The 17,972-nt window shown below is 47.3% G+C and overlaps 1 protein-coding gene and 1 non-coding gene across 2 annotated transcripts in view; one reads left to right on the top strand and one right to left on the bottom strand.

The window, feature by feature from the left end:
* The window catches only part of MICOS10 (mitochondrial contact site and cristae organizing system subunit 10), a 31,250-nt gene extending 13,278 nt beyond the window's left edge, over positions 1–17,972 (top strand). The window contains exons 2-4 of the mRNA XM_029947590.1: positions 14,038–14,085; positions 15,146–15,255; positions 17,728–17,972. Coding sequence (XP_029803450.1) covers positions 14,038–14,085; positions 15,146–15,255; positions 17,728–17,742 — 173 coding nt within the window. The 3' untranslated portion in view covers positions 17,743–17,972. The remainder of the gene's footprint in view (positions 1–14,037; positions 14,086–15,145; positions 15,256–17,727) is intronic.
* On the bottom strand, positions 890–995 carry LOC115300507. Its single transcript, XR_003912679.1, has one exon. It is a non-coding gene; the product is annotated as a U6 spliceosomal RNA (small nuclear RNA).

Here is a 17,972-nt window from a genome sequence, read left to right as displayed (position 1 = left end):
CCCCCCCCCCAAACGTCCAAGGCCGACAGCGCTGTTCCGTTTCACAGGCGTCTGCGCTCGTCAGACTCCTACACTTGAAGTGGGTGCAATTTATTGTACATAAATTATACCTCAGAAAGTTATTTAAAACGAAAAAGATGCAAATGAAAAGTACTCTGTGTTGGCGAGGATAAAAGCACCCAGGACCCTCAGCCTCTGCCCGTGCGAGTGTTCATCAGTGAGCGCCCGTGGAAACCTGGCAGTATCCGCCAAAGCTGAGCGCGCGTCTGCCCGGCGACCCAGCCGGTCATGCCTAGGTATCCACCCAGCAGATGTGCGTGCGTGCGTTCACCAGATGTCTTCTGCTAGAAGGTTCATAGAACACGATTCACAATAGCAGTGTCTGGAAACTACCCAAATGCCCATGAACGGAACGGATGAGTAAATTGTGGTATATTGATGAGAGGGAATGTTCTACGGCAATGACCGTGAACGACCTGCAGCTGTTCACAGATGGTAGGCTAACGTCCCTACTGCGTGATCCCGTTTGTATGAGTTTAGAACCAGGCAAACTACTCTCTGCAGTTAGAAGTCAGAATGAGATTGCCCTTGGGTAGAGCGTGTCGGATAAGGGAGGACAAGGCGGGTTCCTGAAGATGTTGGCAGTTGTCTGTGCCTTGCTCTGGCTGCTGGGCGCTCGGTGTGTTTAGTCTGGAAATATTGCGAGTGGCGCCCTTAAGTGTGCAGCTTGCTGTATGTATGTTGTGAAAAAGCAAGCTGTAAAACATCACGCATGATATATGATCTCATTTATGTAACTGGAAGGATAAACGGTTCACTTAATCTAGAATCTCTCTCTGGAGCGGTGAGGATGCTAGGTGGGGAGCATCATTAATTTTGCTGCTTTTCTTTTTGATATGGACACTTCATGGATTTGCGTGTCATCCTTGTGCAGGGGCCATGCTAAGCTTCTCTGTATCGCTCCAGTTTTAGTATATGTGCTACTAAGCGAGCACAGTTTTACTCTTTTTATAATGTAAATAAACAAATGAGAAGAGTTTCTGTTAAAAAAAAAAAAAAAAGCAGGGTTCCTGGGTGGCGCGGCCAGTTGAACATCTGTCTGACTCTTGATTTCAGCTCAGGTCATGATTCCAGGGTCCTGGGATTGGGCCTTGAGTTGGGGTCTGTGCTGAGGAGCTTGCTTAGGATATTCTCTCTGTCTCTCTCTACCCCTCTCAGCTGGTCTCCCCCACTCACACTCTCTCACTCTCTCAAAAAGAAAAAAAAGTTATTATGGGCACCTGCTGGCTCAGTTGGTAGAGCATGAGACTCTTGATCTTGGGGTTATAAATTCGAGCCCCATGTTGGATGTAGAGATTATATAAAAATAAAATCTTAAATATTTTTAAGTTACTCACAGAGTTCATTTGGGTCCTATAATAGACAATTATGGATACTCTTTGAATGAATATGTGAAATGTAGTTTTGGTATTTATTAGTTCTTCAAAGGGAAAACCTGTTGAAGCTTTTCACGAACTTTGAAATTATATCGGTATCTATTGTTTGTTTTTTTTTTTAATGTTTATTTTTGAGAGAGACACAGAGACAGAGTACAAGCAGGGGAGGGGCAGAGAGAGGGAGACAGAATCTGAAGCAGACTCCAGGCTCCATGATGTCAGCACAGAGCCCGACATGGGGCTTGAACTCACAAACCACGAGATCATGACCTGAGCTGAAATCAAAGTCAGACGCTTAACCAGCTGAGCCACCGGGACACCCCTTCAGGTAGAATTTTAAAACTATTTGATTAATACATAACAGCATATATGGGAGGAATTGAATTCCACTGTGCTTACGTCAAGTTTCCTTATCCAACTTAAAGCTGCATTAGAACGCTTAGGGTACTTTATAATTATTTGTAACACCCTGACATAATTGTTGACAGATTAGCAGACTGACTTTGACAAATGTTTACGAGTTAGAACAAATGTTTCTGATTGTCAGAACCTGCACATGTAAACCACTCAATTTCTGTTAGATAGATTTTAAATGATTAACTGAAGCAAATGATTTAAGCAACATAATTCACCTTTTACTAGGAAGCTTTCCTGAGAAAGCTGCCACTTTCTTGGCATTGTCTCAAATGATTAAGTTAAAACCCATTAGTTGTAGTTTTTTTTCCTAAACAATTTTAGCATAGGCCTATATGTGACAAACCCTGAACGCATGAGCTCATAAATATCCCATTCTGATTAGAAGCAAAAATACAGTATATTACTGCTCTAGTCATATATTTCCAAGACATTAGAATATATGCTACCAATTTTAGAAATTCCCAGAAAAGATTGGCTGTGACCATTGAGAAACCACAACTTAGTTTTCTCCTTGTTCCTGCTACAACTTGAAATTCATTTTATTTTATTAAAAAAATTTGTTTTAATGTTTGTTTATTTTTGAGAGACAGAGCATGAACAAGGGAGGGGCAGAGAGAGAGACACACACACAGAATCTGAAACAGGCTCCGGGCTCTGAGCTGTCAGCACAGAGCCCAATGCGGGGCTCGAACTCACAGACCGCGAGATCATGACCTGAGCTGAAGTCAGACGCTCAACTGACAGAGCCACCCAGGCGCCCCCTGAAATTCCTTTTAGCTGATAACTTCTTTTTCAGAAGACTTTTTTTTTTTTAGTTTATTAAAACTGAATTCTTGGTTTCTTTATGTGTGCAAGTCCAGTGATTTGGAGAGGCTTATTTCTGGGGCTTGGTAGAATAATGATGCCTTTAAGAAAGACTGTAGACAGGCGCCTGGGGGGCTCAGTGCTGACAGCTCAGAGCCTGGAGCCTGCTTCGGACGCTGTGTCTCCCTCTCTCTTTCTGCCCCTGCCCCGTTCATGCTCTGTATCTCTCTCTCAAAAACTGAATAAACATTAAAAAAATTAAAAAAAAAGACAAAGCCTGTAGACTCCTCCCAGAGTATAAGGTCAGCTGGGTGCTGTGGCCTCACCTTAGCGGCTTGGGCGCCTTATTAGAGCCAGACTTCAATAGCAGAGAAAGCGTTGCTTTCTCACTGAAGGCCCTGAAATTCAGGTGAATCCTTCCAACACCTTTGCAGATGCTCACTTGGGACATTCCCCATTTGCATCAACAGTACCTTCAGTGCACAACCATTGGTATATTTTTCAACTATTTGAGCCCCTCTTCTGTTTCTGTCTTCATCCGTAATTGTGTCTTTACTTAAGGGGCAGCACTGAGTGTGGTCCCTCCCGCTGCAGGCAGTCCCTCACCCCTGACCAGAGTCCCGCTCTCACCTGCTCCTGTACGCTCACCTCCAGGACTGTCCCTGGGGGTGCAGGAAGGGCAGAGGCGGGGCTGTTGCAGGGTGACCAGAGGATGTAGGACTGCGTTTGTCAGTCCAGTGGACAGAGGAGAGCCTGCGGTCTGGACCTGTGTCCGACTTGGGCTGCTGTGACGCCTCTGTCTTCTCTGTGCCCTTGTTTCTGATGGAGGCTGCTTCACCTCTGTCCTTGTTGCCACCAGAGGGGGCCGTTCGTTGTCAAGTGCATGTCAGGTACTTTGTTCCCCTGCTGAATCCCCTCTGTTGCTTCCCTACTGCTCGTGACAGAGGCCGGCCTGACAGGGGCCGGCCCCATAGCGTGACATGAAAGACTCTCGCTCCATCTAGCCCACACTGGGTGATGTCCAACAAGGAGCTCCTGGGAGCCCTTTCCCCTTCCCCCTCTCGCCCTCCACACTGGCTGGGGTATCCATGTGTCCTGCTTCTGTCATCGTCCCTTGTGCTTTGAGTTTCTTTATTTTTTTAAAGACAAAGATTATTTTTTTTTTGGTTTATTTATTTTAATGTTTATATATTTTTGAGAGAGGGAGAAGGAGAGAGAGGGAGTGCGTGAGCAGGGGAGGGTCAGAGAGAGAGGGAGACACAGAATCTGAAGCAGGCTCCAGGCTCTGAGCTGTCTGCACAGAGCTTGACACCAGGCTTGACCCCATGAACCCCAAGATCATGACCTGAGCCACCCAGGCACCCCTAAGTTTACTTAATTTTGAGAGAGAGAGAGAGAAAGTGAGAGAGAAAAAGGTTGAGCTGGGGAGGGGCACAGAGAATCCCAAGCAGGCTCCATACTGTCAGTTCTCAGGGGGATGCAGGGCTCAAATTCATGAACCCTGAGATCATGGCCTGAGGCAAAATCAAGAGTTGGATGCTTAAGGGGCTGAGCCACGCAGGCGCCCTGCACTTTGAGTTTCTAATTCTCAGTTGGCTCCAACCCTGGATGACAGTCCTACTGGGTACAGGGCCTAGCATAGCACCTGGCACGCAGCAGGGACTCCCTTTGTATGATTAAGCTACCACTCGTGCATAGTGTTGGCCAGGATGAATTTGGGAAGTTTTTTGTTTATTTGGGGAGTCAAAATGATAATAGCTTTATCTGTGAGGGGGCAGTTAAGGAAGGACTTGTCCTCTGGAGTCAGGCTGCCTCGTTCAAATCCCAGATGTATGACCAGGGGACAAATTACTTACCCTTTCTGTGTCTCAGTTTCTTGTCTCTAAGATGGGGCTAAGAAAAGAAGTTTACTGGAGGGTTCAATGAGATCATTGAATCCCGAAGAGTAAGTGCTTAGTGAATGCCTTTCACTTACGGTCCTGTGGTGGTCCTGAAAACACTTTAGAGGTTGCATTTTTGCAACTCCGTTCTATTTTAGATGAAAGGAATTTGGTATTGGGGAACCTGAGTGGCTCAATTGATTAAACATGTGACTCTTGATTTCAGCTCAGGTTATGATCTCACGGTTCCGGAGTTTGAGCCATGCATGGGGCTCTGTGCTGACAGTATGGAGCCTGCTTGGGATTCTCTGTCTCTCTCTCTCCCCCCTCCCCCCTTTCCCTCTCTCTGCTCCTACTCTGCTGGTGCTGTCTCAGTCTCTAAATAAATAAATAAATAAATAAAAATTTTTTTAAAAAAGGGAATTTGGTATTAAAAGGTTGTTTGATGGGGGCACATGGAGGGCTTGGTTGGTTAAGCCTCCGAATCTTGGTTTTGGCTCAGGTCATGACCTCCTGGTCCTTGGGTTCAAGCCTTGCATCAGGCTCTGCAATGATCGCAAAGGGCCTGCTTGGGATTTTCTCTCTCCCTCTGTCTCTGCCCCTTCCCCACATACACTCTCTTCTTCTCTCTCAAAATTAAACATTTAAAAATTTTTTAAAAAGGTTATTTGATGAATGTTATAAATCACGCCAGTGTTTTTCTAGTTATCCAGGTAGAAGTTCTCAGCATTTTCTTCGACAGCCTTTCCCCTCTGCAGCCCCCAGACTCCAGATCCACACACACACTTCATCAGCTCTTCAGTCCTGCGAAGTCTGCCAGCAAAACGTCTCTTCTCTCCAGGCGCTCCTGCGTACCTTAGTTAGATGAATCTTACTAAGCCCCGGCCTCAGTCACATTCCGTACTTTAGGAAACTGCTCACTGAATTAAGTGCTGTCATGTTTTGGTGCCTTCAGGATGTCCCCGATCCCTACCTCGCCAGTGTTCTCATTCGTGTTTAACCTCAAGTCCATGTAACGTTGTAACTGAAATAGAACCATAGTTGGACAGTTCCCACTTTTCAAAGAATAGGCACTATGTATTGGAGTGATGTACTCATGGGTAAATAAATTTATCCCCTGTGTCTTCTACTTAATAAATGCTAGTAACCGTAGGTCAGGTAAACGTGTAAGGGAAAGGAGGTAACGGTTCTCGTTTGTCCGTTGAATTTTTCGTTTGAATCAGGAGTCGGTGACAACATAATGGCTCTAACAACATACTGTCAGGTATGCCGAGTCCCGGTTCTTCCATTTCCTCTCCCGAAGATGAGAATCCGGTTGCTGATAGTAATAGGGACGGGCAAGAGGGGTTGGAGGTATCGGGAGGGAAGGGGGGCTCCCTGGAAGATCCCCTTTAGAGCTGTGTGGAGGACTCTGGGTTCATGTTATCAGTCCGCCCATTTGGATTCATTTGCTCTCTGGTCCATGCACAAAGGGAAGTACTTCTGGGTTTGAATTGTTGACTCTTTGTCATTGATTTTAAGGGATTTCAGGTTTTTGTTACCACTCCTGCAAAGTCAGACATCTGTGGTTTCTGGCATTTTCTTGAGGTACTGAAGAGTAACATAGTCATAAATTACCTGCCAAGACCTGGGGAGCACTTAGTTACCATATGTAACAATAGGCCAGCTGCCCTGCTGTTCTGCCTACCCCTGTGTAGAGGAAGGGGCCATGACTTTGGAGTCAGACAGCCTGGGTTTGAGTCTTGAGTTTTTAGTGGTGTGTACTTGGGTAAGTCAGTTCTACTAAACTGTTCCCTCTTCTGGAAGACAGGATCGTAATACACCTGAGGAGGTGGGTGCTTCTGTGGATCAAATGAAACAATGGATAGAGAAATAATACAGTGCCTGGCACTATGTTAGTACCTCCAAAGCACCCACCCTCCAGGTAAACGTAAGATGTTGCGTCTTTTACTGTGTCTTTTGAAACGAAGTAATTCTGCATTGTTTTCAGTCTCTCTTAAATACAGTCTTCAGAGCTTTTTCTCATTTTCCCACATGCTATGCCCACATGTGAATGTGTTAACTAATTATATGCCAGTAAAATGTGTGCCAGACCGGTTTCTTCTGTGCATTCTTGGAAAGTCGTAGGACTGTCGGAATTCTGAAGTTGGGTCGTGTGCTCCGTGCACACATTCATGTACAAGGACCCTATTAGTGAGTTTGGTTTCTCTTGGAGCAGAGCAGCCCGGTAATGACTTCCGCATTTACCTTCCCTGTCTTGACTTCTTTCTGCCCGCTGGTTTGCTTGTTCTGATCAGAATGCCGGGAATCGATGTCCCCCGAAAAACTCCTACAGGGGTCCCAGCCTCTGTCTGATCTGGAGAGCCACAGGAAGGTGGGGGTCTCATCAGATAGCACCTTCTTAGCCTGTTTCCCACACACCCTGCAGCAGTGTTGACTTTTGAGAAGCTGATTAACACAGACTGGATTTACCGTCTCTGTGTCTTGGGTCCGGCACACTTTCTTGGTTAATTCACATGACTTGGCATTTACACGGGGACACTTGGGACAGTCTGTCTTTCCCTCAAGGCGTTAAGTAACAGTTTAGAGCTGACTGAAAACTGTTTATTTTTTTTCCCCCTTCATAAATTGGGCCCTGAGCATCTTTCATAAGTCAGGAATGTTTCTTGGAAATGTAATTCTCACTAAACTCCGTCCCAAGGTACTTCTCTATAAAAGCGCATTCTTGTTTGTTCTGTCATAACAAATGCATTTGATGATTGTAATAGCATTGATAGAATCATGATTGAACAGGAAAGCATGTCCATTAGAAATCGATCCGTTTGACATTAATTGATGTTCAAAGCATAGATAAAGCTTTATGAAACACCAGATAGCTCTAGGAAAATCTTTATTATATTCTAGCAACAGTGAGTCTGAAGGAATCCCCAATTTTTTAAAGTGTTTGTTTATTTTGAGAGAGAGAGAGAGAGAGAGAGAGAGAGAGAGAGAAACACAAGCGAGAGAGGGGCAGAGAGAGAGGGAGACCCAGAATCCGAAGCAAGTTCCAGGCTCCGAGCTGTCAGCACAGAGCCCATCGTGGGGCTTGAACCCACGAACTGTGAGATCATGACCTGAGCTGAGGTTGGATGCTCTACCAGCAGCTGCCAGGTGCCCCAGAATCCCCTATTTTTAGAAAATGTATGTCACGACCTGATGTGTTCCTGTACAGAATTGCTGGTGCCTCCTCAGAGTTGAGGGACAGGCTGTGACTTGGAGCTGTGGCAAGATCACGGGCAAGCCAGTGGGTTGTGGTTTAATAGAGGATGAACTATTATGTGACACTTTTAACCTATTTTGAGTTCATTAGAGAAGTAGCAGAACTTACTATCACTTAGGAATTCTGTCCCAGACGCTGCCAGATACCTTGCACATTCCTGATGCAGCAGCTCTGCAAGGTTGTTGTGACTCGATACCCGAGGGCCAGGCGACGTTAGATAACTAGCTGAGGTCAGAGAGCTAGCCCTGGTGGTTGACTCGGCCACCTCGGGATGGCCTTGTCCTCCAGCCACCCCACTCAGCGGGAGATGGAAGCCCTCCTTGTCCTAGAACCTTTATCTTCTCTTTCAGACATTAAGAACAGAATTGCTTGGCACATGGCTTCTAGGGATCTTAAAAACTTGTTTGGAATTCCTGAAGCTTCTCACATTCGCAAACTGCCAGTTGCAGTGGTCCTGGAGTTTCTGCTCGTACATTTTGATGGAAGTTGTAGAAGTTAAAATGGAGTTGCTTTCCAATTTCACTTAATTTTTAGGTGCAGGTCAGATTTTAGGATCGGTAACTGTACATTAGGCTGATGAATTTAAGCTTTGTTCAAAGTGTTAAAGTGGAGTGCCTGGGTGGCTCAGGTCACGATCTCACGGGTCGTGGGTTTGAGCCCCATGGGGTGCTGTGCTGATAAGCTCGGAGCCTGGAGCCTGGAGCCTGCTTTGGATTCTGTGTGTCCCTCTCTCTGTGTCCCTCCCCTGCTCACGCTGTCTCTCTCTCTCTCTCTCTGTCTCTCTCAAAAATAAATAAACATTTAAAAAAATTTTTAAAAACACTAAAAAACAAAGTGTTCAGTGTAAGCCCACTTATCCCGATGAGCACTGAGCAATGTGTGGAACTGTGGAATCACTGTATTGTACACCCGAAACTTACACAGCGTTGTATGTCAGCTCTGCTGGAATTAAAGTCAAAAACTTATGAAAATGAAAAAAGTCAAAAGAATAAAAAAAATGTTTACTGTAAGCTGGAGTGAGATCTCCGTTATCATGTATTAAGTTATTGATAAATAAGATGGGTCCATGGTCCTTCCCCCCACCCCGTGATCTTTCATAGAGATGTTTCCTAAGCGAATTTGTGGGAATTTTTTTCTGTGCCTCCAAACGATGACCTGTTTGTCCGTAACGGAAAAGTCCGCTGGCGGCTGGGTCTTGCGGAGTCGCTTCCGCGGGAGCGTGGATCGCCCCAGCTTGTTCTGTTTGGGGGCCAACGTCCAGAGGACATTTCTACCCCAAGACTGCAGTCGGAGTGTGTGGCCTGCTGGTTAATTCTTGCTGGGGATGTTTGCTTCCTAATTATTTGCAGTGAAGTAACGCTTCGTGCTACGGGATGCAGCGAGAGCAAAGGGTTTTCTCAGGTTGAGGCCAGAAACTGTCCGTATGTCACAGTAATGGCCATCAGCATGTAGTGATTTTCTCCCCGTTTGGACACACAGTGTGGCGTTAGGCGTGCACGTTAGGCGACGATTGGCCGTGGTTCTTTGAAATGTGTGCCCGCGTCCGCTTGGGCACGAGACGGGCGGGACTGTGCGTGAACTATTAAGGGATCGCTCCTTCCTGAAAGTCTGTGTTTGTCTACTAGCCTGTTTTATGATGTCCTTTTGGGCACGAAGCACACATTAAGTGCAGGGTTAGATTGATGTGGAGTAATTTCTTTTTCAAAGAATCTGTGCCAATTCTTTTTCCTCTCCAGAAGAAATGGTTTCAGAGCACGGGCTCCCTGCCTAATGTCAATACCATAAGGCTCCTCTGTTGTGTTTTTTTTTTTTTCCTTGCCCCCCTCCTTCCCCTCTTAACTGGACTTTGCCATGAGGAAGATGTGTGCCTGTGATCAGGCATTTCTTTAGGTTTATTTGTCATCCAGACAGCATCGACCAAAAGAACAGGCTTGAGTGGGGGGGAAGGCGGAGTTCTATAAACTTTATTCATAGTTAAATATTTGCTTCCAGGGAAGGTGAAAAATGCTTTGTACTTTTTCCTTTGGCTTTTTTCCTCCAAGAGAGCTTGTCATGCAGCAACACACGAAAGTGGCCAAAGGCGGAGAGAGCTCTTCTCTTTTCCATGTTGGTTTGTTTTTATTGTAAGACAAACCTTTCATGTTTCATTGTTACGAAGTTTAAACGTGGCCTCGAGGTGCCGATCTTTAGTGGAAACAGCTGCGGAGTCGGTGTCCCCGATCAGGTGGGACTTCCTTTGAAGCAACATGTTGCCTTTTAAAAGAAATCCAGCCTGGGAGAACGGGAGCCTGTAAAACTCATCAGCGGCTCCACCGTAGCTAATCTCTCAAATAACCGAGATAGCTACGTTTAAGCAAAACACTGGCGTTGAAGAATCAGTTTCCGTATTATTTTCTTTCTGAAGAGAAGAGCCTTGTTATTTTGTGCCTTAAAAATAGAGAGACGGCAGAAAACCCCACTTTGAAGATGTAGCACCCAGTATAAGACCGTAGAGCACCCTCCATCTTTCGGGCAGTCTGAACTGATGTTGATCTCATACCTGCAGGTGGATGGATGCCCTCGGCTGGGAGCAGAACCGGCTGGTTGGGCACATCCCTGAACTGAAGTGCGTGGAGTGCAGATTCCCTGTTCTGTGCTGGTTGACGCTGAGACGTCTCTCATCTCTGTGATGAGCGATGCCGGGAGCAGTGCGCCGCCATCATCCTTGGTCCACTACTTGGAAAAGTTGAGCATCAGAGAGCTTTCTTTCCTTGGGGAAAAATAGGAGAGACAGGCATGGAGTCAGAGGGACAAGAAAAATGCTGGAATATTTTCCTTTTGGGCTTTTGATTTGTTTGCCAAAAACTTGCCTTCCAGATGGAGAAGACCAAAAGCTCTGATTGTAAGCCATTATGTTTTTACTGGCCTACCTCCCCATCCCATTGCCCAGTTTGAAATCTGTAAGCCAGTCCAAATCCTTTACCTCATTTTCTAGTACCAATTTGCTGCCTTACTCATCTTCCAGCTGCAAGGGGGTGAGGCAGTTGCTTTGAAACTGAATGCCGTGCCATTCCGTAAACCCGGCAACAGCATTTTCTTGCCAAGGAGTATCGATCGCGATAGCCCCCATTTCCCGGAAGCTCCTGAGTCTCCTCTGCCAGGTGGCCTTCTGTCTGTGACGTGTGCGGCACCGTCAGGCTGGGAGTGGATCTGGACAAGCCCTCTGGCCTTGCGTGGACTTGTCAGTACCGTGGGTGCCTTGTGTTCGGGGCTGTTGTGTGGGAAGCACGATTTGGTTTTGGCCGCATCTTACTTGACTGGCAGTAGGAGTCTTGACACCCCAACTTTCCCTTGGGAGCTGATGGCTGTTTGGGGGTTGAAACTGGAGGGGACTCCAGGGTCAAGACATGGTGGGCACAGTGGCTTTGGAGTCGGGCACACGTGGGCCCAGCTCATCACTCTGCCGCGAGCCAGGATCCTGAAGCAGGTTCTTTTCTGCGTCTAAAAAATGGGGCATGATACCATATCCGGTGGTTGTGTGGTTTAAGAGGGAATTTAGGGGCAGTGGCAGGAGAATGTTGGGTGCTTGTGGGAAATACTAAAATGTTAGTTCTTTTTCCTCAAATGATGTTATCTTTGAACTGGTTAGCTACTGTGGTCTTAATTGTATGGAAATTGGGGTGACATGAGTGATTTTCAGATACTGCATTTAATTTTTAATTTTTTTATTTTAGAGAGAAAGTATAAGTAGGGGAGAGGAGGAGAGAGAGAGAGAGAGAGAGAGAGAGAGAGAGAGAGAGAGAGAGAAAGAATCCTAAGCAGGTTCTATGCTCAGTGCAGAGCCCAGTGTGGGACTCAATCCCACAACCCTCATGACCTGACCTGAAATCCAAGAGTTGGATGTTCCACTAACTGAGCCACCCAGGCACTCTGTAGATACTGCTTTTTATTTATCTTTAAAAATGGTTAGTATTTTAATTTAATTTTTATTTATGTTTTTTAGTTTGTGTTTTTCAAATTTTTAAAGTTTTACTTTTTTTTGAGAGACAGAGAGAGCATGAATGAGGGAGGAGCAGAGAGCGGGGAGACACCGAATCCAAAGCAGGTTCCAGGCTCTGAGCTGTCAGCACAGAGCCTGATGTGGGACTTGAACCCACAAACTGTGAGATCATGACCTGAGCTGAAGTTGGACGCTTAATTGACTGAGCCCCCCAGCACCCCATTTTTATTTTTTAGTTTTTTTAATGTTTATTTTTGATAGAGACAGAACATGTGTAGGGGAGGGGCAGAGAGAGAGGGAGAGATCCAGAATCAGAAGCAGGTTCCACACTCTGAGCTGTCCACACAGAGCCCAACATGGGGCTCGAACCCACAACCCATGAGATCATGACCTGAGCCAAAGTCCAATGCCTAACAGACTGAGCCACCCAGGCACCCCTGTATTTTTGTTATTTTTTTAATGTTTGTTTATTTTTGAGAGAGAGAGAGCATGAGCAGGGTAATGACAGAGGGAGAGAGAGAATCCCAAGCAGGCTCCATGCTCCCAGCGCAGCGCCAGATGCGGGGCTCCATCTCATGAACCATGAGGTCATGACCTGAGCCAAAACCAAGAGTCTGCCCCCAAGATACTGCTTTTTAAAGGTGGGCACCAAACCTGATGCAGGGTCTGTTGGGCAGGGCAGAGTAATGACTTGTAACTAAAGTTCGTATTTGTATAGGATACAGTCATGAGAAAGAAACCTACCCCGTGGCCACGTATACGTGGCAGGGCAGACCGATCAGAAATCGTTCTGAGTAAGTAGCAGAAGCGCTGTCTTCAGGCCACTGGCCGCGTGCGTGGCTGGAAGCTGATGTGAAGGCGGCTGCTTGCTCAGGCCGGAGCGCTGTGTGGAGCCGAGCGGTCAGGCTGGCGGGGCGGGAGCACTCTAGTGCTCACAGGGCAGTAGCCTAAAATCGCGGTTCAGGAAGCTCAGAGTTCTGGCAGCACAGACTGGGAAACTGTGAAGGCCAACCCGGCCTTTCTGTGGTGCCTCACTGTCAAGGGGGTGGCTGGCGGCACGCTTGGACCCTGGAGCAGACACTCTGTAAAGAGCATCCGAATACTCGGAAAGGTCTGAAAGCGATCGGCAAGTCTGAAAAAATTCAAAATCGGAGTTTAGCTCCCTTCTGGGTGCGTGTAACTCTTCTGATAGTGACAGATGAGTTTACTTCCGAGTTTGGGGTGTGTGTTACCGCAGAACGGGGGGTGATTTCCCCCCTAAAATGGCACCACAGATTTAAAAAATGTCTTTTAATGGCTCTACATTCATTTTAACACATCTTATAAAGAAGATAGTTAGCATTCAAAGCTAGGATTACACCAGTGTTATTATTTAAGTTTAGGCCATATTTACTTAACTATCTATGCACTGATTTTCTTGTCTGTCTTTTTTTTTTTTTAAGAAAATGATGAAGTGATTGTGAAGATGAGAGACAATGTAGATTTAGCAAAACTTGTGATGCCAGCTCTAGAGGGACTGAGGTCTGAGAAATAACTGGTAAAAATGAGTATCTGGTCTTTTTTCCCCACAAGCTTTGAGTCCTGTGAGGTTTGGTTGAAAGTTAGGTCTTTAAGGTTTTTTTTTCTACCAGACCATTAAAAGAGGCTTACATTTGTTCTTATATTTTGAAAGATAGGGGTTAAAAATGCCTTAGGGTAGGAGTAGAGCAAGGGATTAAGCTCCACATTTGGGGTTTTTGAGGAAATGCCCTCCCTCTGTCCGGGTACTGTGACTTGGGTCTGACGTGCGGCAGCCCTTGGGAATTGTTCTGGATCACTCCTTTCCCTAATCCCCAAAAAGTCACCATCACTCACAACGCTGAAATGACAAGGGGAACTTGCGCCTGTCATTGTTCCTCTGCTGTTCCGGCCCCGACGCCCCTGCAGACGGCGGCTGCAGATAGAGCCCAAGGTGCAAGGCTGTGCGGGCGGCCCACAGAGCGTCTTACTCACCACCCGGCTCTTGGCTTGTCCAGCCCTCGCCCCGCCAGACTTGTCTAGACAGAGTGGGGAGTCACATTTCTAGCCCCTGTGGGAGGCAGAGGGAGCAAAGGCATCTCTAAAGCCTCTGACAGTAAGAAGGTTAGAAACGAGAAGATCAACTCTGTACCAAATTATTATTGTTCTAATCTGCTCTATAGATGTTCTCGTTTGTGAAGGGTTCATTTTAGTTTTGTCACGTTACTATTATGAGACTGAACATGTTTTCCTCCCTCTTTGTAGGTACTGGTTTTGGATTAGGACTGGTTTTCTCTCTTACCTTCTTTAAAAGTAAGTGTGACTTCTACCTTTTTGACAGAATGCCCTGGTGTGTGCAGCCCGCAGCGGGGACGCCCCTGGAGGGCACATCTGCATGGCTGCCAAGCCACCAGCTCTGGGTTGAGGGAGGCCACGGTCAAATATGCTAGACAAACAACGTGGACTGGAAAGAGGTCAGAATGGGTTGGGCATCTCTAGAATTTCCCCTGGGCAGTGAGTCAGGGGGCCTGATATCTGAAATATGATATCATTTGAAAAGCCTGTACTTTATGCCAGTGAGTCATTTGGCCAAATCTGCATGCTCAAATATTTCAAATTATACTTTTTTCTCAAGGAACTTGAAAACGAGTCTGGTAACAAACACAAGTGGACCAGAAATACACATCTTTTTGACCAGAAAGCATTTCATTCTGTGGAAGAGCTTCTGAAGTTTGAATGTTGAACGGAAGCCAGAGGGGTCACTTTGACCTCTTTTCCGTGAACTTGGCGGGAGGGGCGGGTACATTACTAGAGAATCATAATACCTAGTGTTGATATAAAAGAATCATTTACAGTCTTGGCTTATATAAGCCTCACCACTTTCTATCCCCAAAATTCATTTGATTTAGTTTAAAATTTAAGCACCTTGCCAGAAGGTGGTATTATTTCTGATAACGTTAAGAAATGAGTTAAAATGAGCAAATGATTAGAACTGGTATAGACTGAAACCAGTATTACACTATATGTTAACTAACTGGAATTTAAATAAAAATTTTGGGGGAAAAAAGAACTGATAGAGAAAAGTTAAAAGGTTCGACCATGTCTGCTGTTTTCATGTCGTACCACTCATTAAGACCTCAAATCTAGCAGCATAGGTACCAGGTAAATATTTGCTAAATTAGTAGGCTTACTAATAGGCTTCCTTTCCTAGTTTTTGGCGGTTAAACATTGAGAGAAATGTGTGGCATGTTGTAGATACCATAGGCGCGCAGAATATGTATTGAACGCTCAGCAATGTATTTAAACTGGACAAAAAGCTTTATCTTGCCTTAATTGTTCCCTACTGGGATTTTCCTTTTTTTCTGCTCACTAGGAAGAATGTGGCCATTAGCCTTTGGTTCAGGCATGGGATTGGGAATGGCCTACTCCAACTGTCAGCATGATTTCCAGGCTCCGTATCTTCTACATGGAAAATATGTCAAAGTACGTACAGAATTGATATTTCTCTTTCTTTTAAAAGACAAAGAATTTCTCCTGAATCTCTGAAGAATTCTCTAGAGCGCACATACTTAATAAACTGCACGCGTCGCTGGGCTCCTAAGTTGGCCTCTAGTGATGTTGACCCTGCTTTGGTGCCTAAAGCCTCCCTTCCGCTGTCCCTTGAGAAGCACGTGTACATTCACACATGGCCTCTTGTTAGCGAGTGGGGCTGAAGACCCTGCCGGAAGTGACCGTCACGGCACAGCGGATTTGTCGTACGCGCCTGTAAGTAGCGCTGGCGTGCCAGGCCTGAGTGCCCCGGCCGCATGCCCCACGCGCTCAGGCCAAACCTAGAGGCGGCTGGGACTCAGCCGTGACTCTGCTTTGTACTGAGGAGGGAAGGTTCTTGACTGTAAGTCCCAGTGGTTCTGCCAGTGTCCTTGTCTGCAGGCGGATTTTTAATAACGCGGACGAGACGAAAACTTGAAACGCGCCTCTAGGGGGAAGAAAGCACACTTCCTGCGGGTCCCGTGTGTACCCACTTCCCACTGCCGTCTCTTCCCGTGCCTACCGCAGGGCTTAGGGGAGACGATCGCGGGAGGCCGGGTGCTCAGGGACGGGGGTGGGATTTAGCTTTGTGTCCCCAGGGCCCAGAACAGAATAGACACCGGGACCAAAGTGACACGAGTGGGCGAAGTGCATCGTACGCCCCGTCCCGTGAGTTCGTGGCCCCGGCCTGCTAACACGGTCTTGACAGCAGCACCAACTTAGCAAAGAGCGTCCCGTTGCCTGGATGTGTAGAGTCATCTCCTTTCTGGGTCACTGTGAGCTAGAGTCCGTGTGATCTGGGCAGCATTTGGGGGTGGGGGGTGGGGAGAGCCCAGAAGCCAGGAGACCAGGTGTGCGTCCTGGGCCCCCCGCCACTTGCTTCCCATGTGATCTTGAGTTGTCACGTCTGAGATTCTGTCTTCTGTCCATAGAAAGAAGGTAGTAATTTCTGCCTACAGGGTTGCTGTTAGATTTCGGGTGAAAATGTCCGTGAGGTGCTGTACAAGAAGGAACGTCGGTGGGAGAAGTCGAGGCCGACCGAGGAAGGGCGACTGGCCTGGCCATTGTTCTGCCCCGGTGACAAGTAGAGCAGAAAATGTGGTGCATGGAGTGTCCCAGCTCTGGTCAAAAGCTGTAGTCACAAGGGTCCCCCAGTCTCAGAAGACCATACCCACCACAGCCCGGTAGTCTCTGCCTTGGAACCTGCCCCGAGTGTCGCCGCCTGGCCGGGTGACCCGTGCACGTGTGCTCACCGAGAGAGTCGGGAGCCGTCCAGCGGGAAGCCCGGCCGCCCTGTCGCCGCCCTCCGTGTTAGTGAGCCGTCCCCACAAAGCCAGGGTGAGGTGATCGGAGGGACGGCGCAGGGAGATGGCCCAGCTGCGTTTTGCGCAGCACCGAGGCTGACGACAGGCAGTTTCCACTGCTCCCTGACCCTTGGCTCTCTCGGCGCCCGGGCCGGAGCTGGGCGGGGAGGACGGAGGGGAGCTGCGGGGCTTTTAATTGTTTGACATGCTCTCATTGTTCCCAGCTGAGTGGTCACGGACAGCGGCTCAGGGCTGGTTATGTGCATATTCTACATTTAACGGTTGGGAGTTACTCTGGAAAATATTGTTCCGATTTTACGGCCTCGAGTGGACTGCTCCAGAATGGCCTTGTAACTTTATCTGAACTTGAGTCTGTGCCTCTGGGTTGTCACCACTCTGAAGAGGGGGGAGCACTGTACGGGGCTGTTCCGATGTCGTCATTTTACGGTAGTGGCCTGTTGAGTGCTTGCTGGGCCTTGTGGACCCTTCTCGGTGCCCCCCACCTTCTGTTCTTTAGACTGCCCCCCCCAAGAGATGAGTGGGAGAGCTTTTACTGTCCCTGTTGAGCAGATGAGAAAACGCAGATCTTACACGGAGGCTAAGAGGCTCGCCACAGATCCATCGTTAGTAGGGCTGCTCGCAGTGTCCTGGAGGGGTTGTAGGGCCAGTCCTGTTCTTTCCCACGCCCCGCCCCCAAAGATTAGGGAGATGCTCTTAAGGCCCAGGGAGGGGTGTTTACGGTTCTTCATGAGACTGTTTTAATTTTTTTTAACGGTTACTTATTTTTTTAGAGAGAGAGAGAGAGAGCGAGACTGTGAGCAAGGGGAGGGCCAGAGAGAGAGAGAGAGAGAGAGAGAGGGAGACACAGAATACAAGGCAGGCTCCAGGCTCCGGGCTGTCAGCACAGAGCCCAACACGGGGCTCGAACCCGTGAACCGTGAGACCAAGATCATGACCTGAGCTGAAGTCGGGAGCCTAACAGACAGCCACCCAGGCACCCTCTTGTGAGACCGTTTTAAAGCAAGCCTGGTGTTGAGGTTTGGGGGCCTTTTGTCCCTTGGGTTAGAGACAGTTGTCACAACGCTGTGTACGCGCTTCTAACCAGAGTGTCCTTTCCTTGTAGGAGCAGGAACAGTGACATCCCCCTGAGAACATCCCAGTGGGAGGAAAAGAGAAATCCTGTCAATTCCTCAGGAACCCCGAAGCGCCTGGAGGAAGCTGACGTCCTTCTGTAACAATGTTAGGGATGATGCTCCGGACTCCAGCGCCTGTTTATGTATTTGACATTGAAGTCTGTTTCTTGTTTTGTATCTTCTCTCTAGAAATTGCAAGGAGGTGGTCTTAAATAAATTAACCATAGGCAGCCCA

This window comes from Suricata suricatta, chromosome 8 (assembly GCF_006229205.1).
Source record: "Suricata suricatta isolate VVHF042 chromosome 8, meerkat_22Aug2017_6uvM2_HiC, whole genome shotgun sequence".
In the NCBI taxonomy this organism is placed as follows: domain Eukaryota; kingdom Metazoa; phylum Chordata; class Mammalia; order Carnivora; family Herpestidae; genus Suricata; species Suricata suricatta.
Note: the sequence above shows the minus strand (reverse complement) of the source record. Positions and strands in the feature narration are given on the sequence as shown.